General features: G+C 44.1%; 1 protein-coding gene across 3 annotated transcripts; it reads right to left on the reverse strand.

Annotated features, from left to right (window-relative positions):
- Nucleotides 1–4,156: 4,156 nt before the first annotated feature.
- On the reverse strand, nucleotides 4,157–11,317 carry LOC101016766 (HLA class II histocompatibility antigen, DM beta chain). 3 transcript variants are annotated; one of them, XM_003897424.5, is made up of 6 exons: nucleotides 10,284–11,303; nucleotides 8,137–8,418; nucleotides 6,681–6,965; nucleotides 5,063–5,179; nucleotides 4,869–4,904; nucleotides 4,157–4,515 (listed from the first exon to the last, which is right to left on the reverse strand). In XM_003897424.5, the coding sequence occupies exons 1-6, from the start codon at nucleotides 10,336–10,338 to the stop codon at nucleotides 4,499–4,501; spliced, it is 792 nt and encodes a 263-aa protein (XP_003897473.2). In that variant the 5' UTR covers nucleotides 10,339–11,303; the 3' UTR covers nucleotides 4,157–4,498. The 3 variants fall into 3 exon arrangements, with proteins under 3 accessions (XP_003897473.2, XP_009203150.2, XP_021792415.2); XM_009204886.4 differs by lacking the exon at nucleotides 4,869–4,904; XM_021936723.2 differs by lacking the exons at nucleotides 4,869–4,904; nucleotides 5,063–5,179 and having other exon boundaries at nucleotides 10,284–11,317.
- Nucleotides 11,318–12,211: the final 894 nt, after the last annotated feature.

Consider the following 12,211-nt stretch of genomic DNA (forward strand, 5'->3'; position numbering starts at 1 on the left):
ACATGCTGCAACAAGTATGAATTTTAAGGACATTATGCTAAGTGAAATAAGCCAATCGCCAAAAGACAAAAACTCGGTGATTGCACTTGTACAAGGTATCTAAAGTAGTCAGATTCATAGAAGCAGAAAGTAGAGTGATGGTAGCCAGGGGCTAGAGGAAGAGAGAAATGAGGAGTTGTTGTTTAATGGGTGTAGAGTTCTGGTTTTGCAAGGTGAAAAAGAGTTCTGGAGATTGGTTGCACAAAAATGTGAATATACTTAACATTGCTGAGCAGTACACTTAGATTGGGTACATTCTTCTACGTCAGAAATTACTGATTCAAAAGTAGAATTGCAATAAGATACCAATCACAATAGCAGCAAAAGCTATAACATGTCTAACAATTAACTGAGCATACTCAGGACTACTATGAAAAAGTAAAATTTAAAAACCATAATAAAGAGCAAACAAAATGATTTGAATAAATGAGAAAACAGTCTGTTTTTGCATGGTATGATTTAGTAATAAAAACAAGTCAGTTAACCCCAAATTTCTATAAATTCAGTATAACCACAGTCAAACTTCAAGTGGGAAAGACAGAACAGAAGCGAGTGTCCTCCCAAATTCCCCAGTAGGAAACTGCAAACTTAGTTTCTGTTGCTACTATGCGTTCGTCGTTGTCCAAGGCCAAAAGAAGCCCAATTTTTGCACCTCTCTCTCCATCCCGCAACATTGACATTTTTCCTTCTTGTTGTGAATGTGCTTCCTGTCCTCCATCTGTGCTTCTGGACCCACTCTCAATACTTCTGCACCTGGGGTCTGCCTCAGGCGCTGACCTGCATGGCATTAACTGCCTCCCATGCTCCCTGGCTCCTTCTTGCTTCCAGCATCAGCCTAAGAGCAGAGGGAGGAGGGGAGTGAGGTCAGTGTTTCTAATCCCTTGGCTTCCTCCCTACAAGGTCACCTTAAGCTGTTGTGCCCCTTGACTGAAGGGCACTGCTCTTGGCAAGGTGGTGATTGTACAGGGCTTGCCGTCCTTCTGAGTCCTGATAACCCCTTCTGTCCCTGGCCTCTTTGGACCTTGAGGTAGTAACAGCTATCCTCCACCCACTTCTTTGTAAATACTTTCCTAATGAATAAACTCTCCTTGAAATGTCCTACTTCGAGTATGCCATCTGTTTTCTGTTGAGACTGTGATACAATAAAAGCCATTTCTTTATTCCCTGCCCCAGACCAGTGTGGCCAGGGGCCCCTTGGAAGCCTCATATGAAATGGAAGAGGAAGGGTCTGGAGAAACAAGGAGCACCCCCATCTGGGAGTAGTCTCCATAGGTTTGGGGCCTCTCCACTCTCTGAAACCCCTGGAGACTGGTCTGGCCAAGTAGTGGCAGAAAGCATCATGGAGAAATCCCCCATGCCTTGCTTCAAGGCAGTTGGAGGGCTCTTGGGAATGACAGACACTCAAGCCAAAAAAAAAAGAGGCTTTGAGGATGGGGTTGAACTCCACCCTCATTTGCATCTGATTTGCCCGATTTTACTGTGGAAACAGAAAAACTTGAGAAAATGGCCTAAAGATAATTTTCATAAATAGACACTGGGATTAAATGTCAATCTTGTCCGTTTCTTTCACACGCATGTGTGCATGGGCAGGGAGGCAAAGAGAACCTGGAACCCAGGAGCATACTCTCCCTCAGGGAAAAAAAAATGCCAAGGATACCACCTCCCATGGTGTATTTGAGATTTATTCTCACTGTCTTTAATGGTCAACAGAAGAAGCTCAAATATGGGGTCCACACATTTCTCTAAAATATTGTTATCTGCCCCAAGTGTTGGAGGAACTCCCCGCACTGTGTGTGCCCTCGTTAACACAGGCCCAGTTCTTTCACGGGAGGGGAGTGGGACTAGATGATCTTTAAAACCAATTCTAGCTCCAAGTTCAGCTTTTAAAACAACAAGACATGGAAGGGAGAAAACAACTCTTTGTGCAGCTTGGATTATGTGTAACCCAAAAGTCCAGCTCTCTCTCTCTTCCCTCCTTCCCTTCCCTCACTCCCTCTACGTCTCTCTCCTTCTTTCTCCTACTCCACTTCTCTCCTCTCACCCCTTTTCTCCCTCTCTCCTACTCTCTTCCACTCCTTCTCTTTTTTTCCTTTTTCCTCACATGTGCTCAAGTGCGCGCGCACACACACACACACACGCATGCACTCCTTTTTTGGCAATCCATTATGTTTGACATTCCATTCTCTTCATGCAGCATCCATTTTCCTCTCCTCATCCTCCTACAATTTGGTCCGCCATTACCCTTCTTCCACCTTCCTTTCAAGTACCACTCATTCCCCTGTGTAAAGACTCCCCTTTCTACCTATAGTATTCTGACTGTCTGGATCGTAGGAGACCTACATATACTTTTCCCTATTCCTTACCTGGAATGGTATAGCCTTTCCTATAAAACAAAAAACCTACAAAGTTAGGGCAGAGAAAAGCCTGCACTGGGAATTTCTAGAAAAGGAACTGAAAGCCGTCCCGTTAGCTAACTCTCTACTTCTTTCCTCTGGGGTCCTGTCACTTTGATTCTCACTGCTGTGACTAGAACTAGACCCTTCAGATCTGCAGCTTCGCCTTTAAAACTGTCCAAATAGGCCGAGTGCGGTGGCTCATGCCTGTAATCCCAGCACTTTGGGAGCCGAGGCAAGTGGATCACTTGAGGTCAAGAGATCGAGACCAGCCTGACCAACATGGTGAAACCCCATCTCTACTAATAAAATACAAAATTAGCCAGGCGTGGTGGTGCACGCCTGTAATCTCAGCTACTTGGGAGGCTGAGGCAGGAGAATCGCTTGAACCCAGGAGGCAGAAGTTGCAATAAGCCGATATTGCACCATCGCACTCCAGCCTGGGCAACAAGAGCAAAACTCTATCTCGAAAAAAAATAAATAAATAAAATAAAAATAATAAATAAAACTGCCCAGTTATAGACAAGGCCCAAAGCCCCATTCCTAGACTAACCTAGAATTTAAAAAGGAGTTTGCTTTGTCAAACGAACAAAAATAAAAACAAAAACAGTGAATAGAAAAAAATGAATATGAAACATAAAAATGATAAAATATAGACATTAACTTCCTTCCACTGACTTCTGTTAACCCCTTCCAGAAGAGATGCTCTAATTCAAAGGATCCGTCTGAAGAAACTATGCATGTGTTCCAGATCAACTCATTTCTGGTTTCTTTTTCTTACCCACATTCTAGTACCTAACTCTAATTCCAAAAACAATTCCACACCCTAGCTTTCTGTGTCCAGCAGGTGTCGCCTTTCATGGGACAACAAACCACCAGCCAGCATCCTCTCTTCCATGGCGTGGAGTCCATTCCCCCAAAGGGTTCTCCTTGGGCTTGGGTTAGAAGGGAATAGAACGGAGGCCCTGAAGAGGTGTGTGCTCACCAGCATGAGGGTCTTCAGAATAAAGTAATCTGCTACTTCCAGCTCAGGTAGACAAACATCCTACAGAAATCTGTTCTTTGACCTTGGACAAGTCACTTAAATGTCTCTGAGCCTCATATCCTTTGTCTGTAACATAGAGGGAAGCAATCTGTCCCTTGTGGGGTTATTGTGAGAAGAGAAGGAGCTACAAATATAAAGGTCTGAGCCCAGTGCCTAAGATAAAATAATCACTCAAGCTATGTTCCCTTCTGCATTCAGGGTATGGAAGAAATAACTGTCTAGAACTCAATCCAGAGTTAGGCTCTGTTCCCTGAATCCTGAGGGGTCTGAGGGGTCTGCCTTACGGTTGTGATGAGGATCAAAGTACCTGGTACAATGCCTGGCCAGAAAGTTGAATAACTGAAAATAGCTAACATCACTATTGCAGGCTGGCTGTGTGTCTGGCAGTGTTCTTAGCCATTTACAAGTATGAACTCATTTAATCCTTATAAGATCCTGTATGGGGTGAGTAAGCTGTTAATCCCCTTCCTTGCCCATACTCCATGACTCCATCCCACCACAGTTTAATTTCTCCTTATGAATTATTAATCAGAAAACGGCCCCAAATTCTGTCATGTCTAAGTGGGAAAATGGAAGAAGGCACTGCTTCTCCCCCACTCAAGTAGAAGAGAATTAACCTCAGCCCCTGCTTTGCCCATATTCCTTCCCCAGGCCCCCAGGAAGAAGACATGGAAAAACATTATTTCCACTAAAGTTTATTTCTCCGAAACAATCACCAGTGACTTGCTGTCCTCTATGGCACACTGAGGGCCCCAGGAGGGTCTTTAACTCCCTTCCTCAGATTATATCCATCCCAGAAATATAGCCTTGGACGATAATTTGGTTATAGCATAGTCCCAGGAATGAGGTCCCCCAAGTTGCTAAGTTTTACATAGGGGAGACTGGGAAATTCAAATAATTGGATGGAGAAACCATAGGATCCAAGATAATGTCAGAGTGTTGAAGATGTTGGAGAGGCATGGTAGCATCATTGAGTCTGAATCTCCTTCTCACTTGGAGTGGAAGTTGTAGGATTCTGCCTCTAGGAAATGTGCCGTCCTACAGAATAAATAAAAGGGAGATAATGAGGCTTGAACCCAACTTGCCCCCATCATTTGCCACTGTAACTATCCCATGCCTTAATACAGTGATATTGAGAACTCCAGGGCACCAACAACTAGTACAAAGGAAACACCTTCATCCTCCTGTCTGCAGACACCCCACTTAGTAGAAGAGAAGGATGCTCCTTCCTGCTCTTAATCCTAGCAATGGCAGCTTAAATCATGCCCTTGGCTAGATCCTCATGGAAGCTCACCCATATAATAAGCAAGATTAGTTGAACCCAACACTGACCCTCTAACCTGTACCCCAACCAAAGGACAAGTAGGGAAGTAGACCAACAGAGATGTTACCTTCTGGATAATTGGACCCAGGAAGAGGAGTGTAACCTAAGAGAGGAAGATACTTGATTACACCAGTCTTTGTGGATGAAAGTATCTAGCATTATTCATAGCAAAGGGGGTAGGAAGGAAAGAGTCAATCACAAACAGGAAGTAAGCAGAGACTGGGACCAAGAGTGGGGATGGGAGTTCAGGGAGTCACTCACTAGAGGAGCCAGCTCTCCGCCAGCTGATCAAACCAAGAGAGAAGATGATGAGGCCCAGGCCCAGAGTCACTGCAGACACAGAAACCTTCAGGGTCTGCATGGGGGACAGCCCAGGTGCTGCAAAAAATAGAAACTTACTTCAACCAATTTCTGTTGCTCACCCCCAGGGCAATTCCATTTATTGCAGCCACCTCTCAGTGGGTTAAAAGGTCCTTTATCCCAGCTCCAAGGGTCTAGCTCGCACCACCCACTCCCAAGAAAATGATCTTTCTCAAATCAAACCCTCGTCCCATGGGCCTCTACTCCTAGAGTAAGCCTGGGGAACCCATCTCCCCAGAATTAGTATCCTGGCTTCCAGGTCCTCTCTAATACAGTGGCGCCTCTCAAGGCATCCTCTTTCCTTTCTTTACCCAAAAGGCACTCTTATCAGGATAAAGGGCTCCTCACTGTCCTCTCCATTGCCCCCACGATGACAATGTTTGCTTCCTTACTTTCTCCAACTGAGCAGCTTCCTGTTACACTGTCTTACCACGTGTCTTAACCTCCAGTGGATCCATCCTGTGAGTTATCCTACTACTTGTGTACCTTCTACATCTAGATCTCCCATGGAGCTTGTCTCCACCCCACTCCACAGCCCCTGCACTTCCTTGGGCTGGTCCTGTTCTGAATCATGTCCCACTCAGATTCTTTTCCCATGATAAAATGAACACTCTATTACCAAAGGGAGGTTCTTGTACACCCTGTGAGGAGATGTTCCCCAGGAAAGTTCAAGTGAGCATGTGATTTCCACTGTCTTCTCTGTTCTCCATTCCCTTCCCAACTGCCCAGCAGGAAACAGCACTTCCCACAAGGGGAAAACCTGGTTACAGCAGCTGATCTGAGATTCTGTTCTCTGGCTTTTGTAGACACCCTTCCTCTTCCTCATTTCGTTCTCTTTCTTTTCCAAGAATACCCAAAGCTGTGTGCAACTTCTCACAATACCTTTAACTACTCCTGACAGTGTTTGAACTGTAATTAATTCTTTATCCATTAGCCCCTGAGCATGCACGCCAAATGGTCTGCCAGCCGTGGCTTGACTACTCCCCTATGCTTGGTAGAGCAGGCCAAATGTAGTACTGCCCCACACCAAGAAATGTCCCCCTTCTTCAACCTTCATCATTCCTTCAGCTCCCATCTGCTTCTGGCACCAGAATAGTTGAAATCTAAGGAGGCTAGAATAGTGTATTACAATTTGGGGTTCTGAAAATACGATTGCCAAATTTACATTCTCATTTCAAAGCAAGTACGCTCCCCTCCCGCCCTCAAATATAGATGCAGCAACATCAACCATACCACCAGAGCAACAATAGCACAGTCTAAATAGAAATATGAAATTGGTGCAAAAGTAATTGCGTTTTTTGCCACTAAAAGTAATGGCAAAAACTGCAAATCCTTTTCACCAACCTAAATATTTCCATTTCTTTATCCCATTTCCCAATTCTGGTCCTAAGCCCCCCATAAGTTCCTCCAGACTCAATGCCCATTTTTAGCACCTTGCTGTCTACTATGTACCATGTATCGATCCACATCTCATTTTCTCTGCATTGACCCTAATTCCATCCATCTGCCATACACTTACTCCAGTCCCGAAGGATGGGCTCAGGAGCCCCAATGTGCTCCACCACACAGGTGTAGGTGTCCCCGTAAGAGGGGGTTAAGGCTAAATAGGAGAGGGTCTGGTACGTCCAGTCTCCATTGGGCTGGGCAGTCTTCTGGCCACTGCTGTGAGGGATGACAAGATTCCCGTTCTTCATCCACGTGATGGTCACATCTGCTGGATAGAAGCCCCACACATAGCAGGCCAGCATCACAGGCTCCCTCGTGTTAAAAGGAGTGGTTTGGGCTACTTGCACAGATGGTGGCCCTGCATAGGAGAAAAAACATCTTTAGGAAGGAGGGTGACATTCTGGCCTCTTCTCCAACCTGGTTTCTTTTTCTATCGCAACTCTTCATAGATTTCGCAACCCACTTCCCACCCCAGCCCCCCTGCCATGCTGCCCCTTGAAAGGGAATCGTTAGAATATATTCCTGCATTCCTCTTTCTTCTCTCGCATTCCTTCATTGCCCCTTTCTTTCTTTCCTCCTCCAGAGTTATGTTTGATTACAATTAGTAAAAACCAGATCTGAACTGCAAGCTGTTCTGGAAGTCATTGTATTATACTTCAAGTACGTAAGCTGGAAAGTATTTGAAATAAGTAAGCTAAGAGTAATCCAGAGTTGTACATTGGGTTTTTTTAAGGTGGAAAAGGAATTTTTCTCCAAATCTTGTTTAATACATTAATTTGCTAGTTAAAGCCTTTTCTCCTCACATAGTTTAAGGAAACAAGCCTAACTTAAGATTCACTCTTAAATTTGGAATGAATGTAGTCAAATTAATGAGATTGCTAATACTGCCATATTTTACTGATTTACTCTCCTAGGTGACCCTCTTGCTTGCCTCTATCTTGACATTTTTCAAACACAATCTTAAATAAAAATCCAAGAAATTATGAGTGGTACCAAGGGGCTTGCATATTTAACAAGCACCTCCTCCAGGCAATTCTGAGAAAGGTGGTTCAGAAACCACCCTTGAAACACACTATTCTGTACTGTGGAGAGCTTCAAGTTTACTTTTACAAACTTCAAGCCATTGTCAATGCAAGAGTTTAAGTGTGAGAAAAAACATGTGTCAGGATCCCCTAGGATTCGGAATATTCCCATGCCTAGGCCCACCTCAGATCTAGAACACCAAAATCTGGGATAAGAAGGCATGAACATCTTGGGTACCCATCCTGAGATACCCCAGCCTCTGCATAAGCTTCCCTCATGATTCCTCGCGGTTCAAACCTCACCTCCCCTTCTCTACTCCTGTTCCACTCAGGTCAGCCACCTTGTTCCCCTTGAGGTTCAATCCTCCCTCTTTCTACATTTCAGATCCACACATTTTCTCTTCTTTGCTGCTCAAATCTCAAACCCCTGGGCCACTGTGGGATCCTCCCTGGCCTGCCCTCCTAACTGCACTTCCTGGTAGCCCCTCTGCATCCCTCTTTGCTCACGTGTCCTGTGGGTCAGTGATCCCCAGAAGGGCTGGGTGTGTGTGGTACAATTCTGAAGCCCATTGCGCAAGCGCTGCATCAGGGTGTCCTGTTGGTTGAGGTAATGTGAGATGCCATTGGCCACGGGATTCAGCACCCCAAATTCACAAGGGACCATCTTGTTCTCCTCTGGATCCCAGCAGGTCAGCAGATCCTTGTTGAAGGAGATACAGTATGTGAAATCCTTTGCAGTCCCATCATCATCCAGTAGACAGGTGCTTTCCACATGGGCCACAAAGCCACCTAGAGGAGCCAGGGAAGGGAGAGCAGGTCAATGTCTTCTATTGGCCTGACAATAAATAAATAATAAATATACATAAATAATAAATATACATAACATATAGACATATATTTAGGAGCTCTGCACTGAGCTCTTAAAACCCTTGTAATTTCCTGAGTGATAGGGATGGTAGGTGCACTTTTGTTTTTGTTCTAATATTTTGTCTTTGACCCTGATTCCTGAGATAGAGTGCCTAATCGCTTAGAATTTCCTAGATAACAGGAGTGTCTTTTGTTCTAATGGGGTAACTCTTGGTGGGCTCCTAGAGGAGGGGCTGGTCACCAGAAAGACCAAGCCATGATTAGAAGCCTGGAACTTTTAGTCCCTTCCCCCATCCTCCCTGAAGGGGAAGGGGCTGGATTGAGTTAATAATCAGTCATGCTTATGTGATGAAGCCTCCATAAAAATCCCGGAACTGTGGAGTTCAGAGAACTTCTCAGTTGGTAAACACATCCACGTGCCAGGAGGTGAAGTACCCCAATTCTGTTGGGACAGAGCTCCTGTGATTGGGACCCTTCCACACCTGGTATTTCTTCATCTGGTTGTTCATTTGTATGCTTTAAAATATCCTTTGTTAAAGGATGCAAAATTACAATCTAGTGTTCTATACCACTGTGGGATGACTATCATTAACAATAATACATTATATCATTTCAAATCACTAGAAGAAGGATATTGAATGTTTCCAACACAAAGAAATGATAAATGAGATGATGGATATGCTAATTACTCTGATCTTATCACTGTACATTACATGTACTAAAATACCATTATCCACCCCAGGAATATGTATAATCATTATCAATTAAAATAAAATATCCCTTATAAAAGTCTACAATAGTAAGTAAACTTTTCCTGAGTTCCATAAGCCACTTTAGCAAATTATCAACCCCAAGGAGGGGGTCATGGGAACCTCTGATTTGTAGCCAAGTTGGACAGAAGATGTAGGTAACTCGGGAAGCTACTACTTGTGATTGGTGTCTGAAATGGAGGCGGCCTTATGGGACTGAGTCTTTAACCTTTGGAGTCTATGTTAACTCCAGTTAATGTCACAATGGAATTGAATTATAGGATATCCAGCTAATGTAGGATAATTGGTTGCTATGAGTTAAAAAAAAAAAAAAAAAAAAACCCACACAATTGGTCAAAGAAGTGTTGAGTGTGAGCATATAGAAGAAAAAAAGTTGATTTTTCTTATATTCAGCTGAGAACCTAAGCCTTGGTGACATCCAGTTAGTCTGGCACAGATTTCCTGCTCAGGGACCGTCTACTGACCAAGCTCATACCCTGAAGTTTCTGAAAGCCTGATTTGAGGGAGTTGATAGAAATAGTAGATAAGTTTTTAGATCCAGTCTCCTCTTTATGCAAGACTAAGCACAGGGATAGGAGTGGCCCCCCGAGATTATTTGCATATTTAAACATGACAATCTGCCCAGAACACAGACCTTCACTATGGCAAATTATTGAGAGAGAATAAGGGTCAAGAGAAAGAGTCAGCCTTGTACTGTGCTGGAGATATTAAATATTCAGTTTGCACATATTTGCAAAGCACTTGCTGCATGCAGGCACTGGGCTAGGAGCTGGGGATGCAGCAATAGATAAGATGAACAATGTCCTTGCCTATATTCCAGCAGGGAATATACACTGCACAGATAATTATACAGATTAATTACATTAAAATTGCTACAAAGATAAAGTACAAAGTGCTATAGGAATACATACCAGGGAGACAAACTATCCAGGGGGTCATATGCAATTACAAAACGGAACACCCTTATCCTGAAACAGGAGCAGGGGAAGGGAGAGTCCCCGGAAGAAGTGTCCTTACCTGCTCTTGTGCAGCCCAGGCTGAGCCCCAGCAGCAGCGGCAGGAATATGATCATGCTCTGCTCTGTAGAGATGCCGGGAGTTCAATCCCCTGGACCAGCTCTTCCAGGGTCCGTGGGTCCTCACCTGTCCCAGAAGCTCCAGCCTGGGTAGATGATCTCCAGACACTGAGCAGAATACTATATTGCCCGGGTCCCTTGATCCCCCCAAATGAGTGAAATGGGGATACCCAGCCCCAAGATATTAAACCTGTTCCTTCCAGCTCACGGGAGTCCAGTGTTCCAAACAGGGACAGATTGGCTAGGTAGGCGGGGACAGATGCAGAGACAAATCGCTGAGTGCCTCAGCCTAGCGTCATCAGTTACTAGGTAAACCTCATCCTGCCTTAGGCTTAGACAACAGGTCTCCTGTTCTCTCTTAATTCTTTTTCTGCGGAACAACCAGTAGATTTCCCTAGATTACTGGAGAGAATAATCGCAATATTCCCAGGATGTATGCAGCCTGGGCTGCCCACTGGTTTAACTTTTTCCTCTCAATGCTCTCCCAAAAGACCAGGACCAGATAACCTCTCCTATTCCTTACAGGGAGGTTACCCAAGAAGATAATTACAAAAACCTTTGTCTGTCCTGAGATGAGAGGACCCAGAGCCCTTCTGGGGCAGGTGGCAGAGGCAGGGCTGCTGAGAAGGAAGGAGGCACAGACAGAGTACAGAATTGTCTGGTCTCAAAGCAAGACTGCAGAATAAGGGAAGCAGCGCCACTTTAGAGATCAGGAATAGGGGCCTGGAAAATCCCTCCATGGGCCTCCATTGTTGCTTCTGTTCTAGCCAGTCAAGCTTCATTTCCTCCTTAGTTATAATAGCTGCTTTCTGGAGCCAGTAAACCATATCCTCCTACACTCTGAGCAATCTCACGGGGTAGACTGCAGGTTAACACCACTCAGACTCCTTGAAAAATAGCTGGTGACGGGTCAGTGCCCAGAGCTCACCTGCCTTCCCCCAAACTCTAAACACCCCTGTGTGTTTCCTCTACTGTACCCTGTTTCCTGGGGGCAGGTCCCTGCATTATGAAGCCACTAGGAAAATGAGATAAAGCTTTCCTACTTTTCTTCCCCTGAAAAGACAGATTTTGGTTTTTATTTTTTGAGAATACCAAGTAAGATTTTATATTTTATTTATTTTTAATTATTTTAACCTTTGTTTTAGGTTCAAGGGTACATGCGCAGGTTTGTTATATAGGTAAATTGTGTGTCATGGGGATTTGGCATGCAAATTTATTTCATCACCCGGGTAATAAGTATGGTATCTGATAGGCAGTGTTTTGATCCTCTCCCTCTTCCCAACCTCCACCCTCAAGTAGGGCCCAGTGTCTATTATTCCCTTTTTTGTGTGTCCATGTGTACTCAATGTTTATAAAAGTGAGAACATGTAGTATTTCATTTTCTGCTCCTGTGTTAGTTTGCCTAGGATAATGGCCCCCAGCTCCATCCACGATGCTGCAAAAGACGTGATCTTGTCTTTTTTTGTCTGTGTAGTATTCCATGGTGTATATGTACCACATTTTCTTTATACAGTCTACTGTTGGTGGGCATTTAGGTTGATTCCATGTCTTTGCTGTGATGGATACTGCTGCAGTGAACATTTATGTGCGTACGTCTTTATGGTAGAACAATTTATACTCCTTTGGGTATATGCCTAATAACGGGATTGCTGGGACGAATGGTATCTCTGCTTTAAGTTTCTTGAGAAATTGCCAAACTGCTTTCCTCAATGACTGAACTAATTTATGTTCCCACCAGCAGTGTATAAGCCTTGTGTTTTCTCTGCAACCTCTCCAACATTTATTTTTTAATAATAGCCATAATGAGATGGTATCTCACTGTGATTTTGATTTGCATTTTTCTAATCATTAGTAATGTTGAACATTTTTT

Source organism: Papio anubis, chromosome 6, assembly GCF_008728515.1.
Source record: "Papio anubis isolate 15944 chromosome 6, Panubis1.0, whole genome shotgun sequence".
NCBI lineage: Eukaryota > Metazoa > Chordata > Mammalia > Primates > Cercopithecidae > Papio > Papio anubis.

Excerpts from the sequence above, each read along its gene's own strand:
- LOC101016766 (XM_003897424.5), bottom strand. The coding sequence starts at position 10,338 with ATGATCATATTCCTGCCGCTGCTGCTGGGGCTCAGCCTGGGCTGCACA. Across the intron at positions 8,419-10,283 it reads CCTGGGCTGCACAAGAGCAG|GTGGCTTTGTGGCCCATGTG; the intron begins GTAAGGACACTT and ends TGGCTCCTCTAG. Across the intron at positions 5,180-6,680 it reads GCCCATCCTTCGGGACTGGA|CACCTGGGCTGTCCCCCATG; the intron begins GTAAGTGTATGG and ends TATTTTTTGCAG.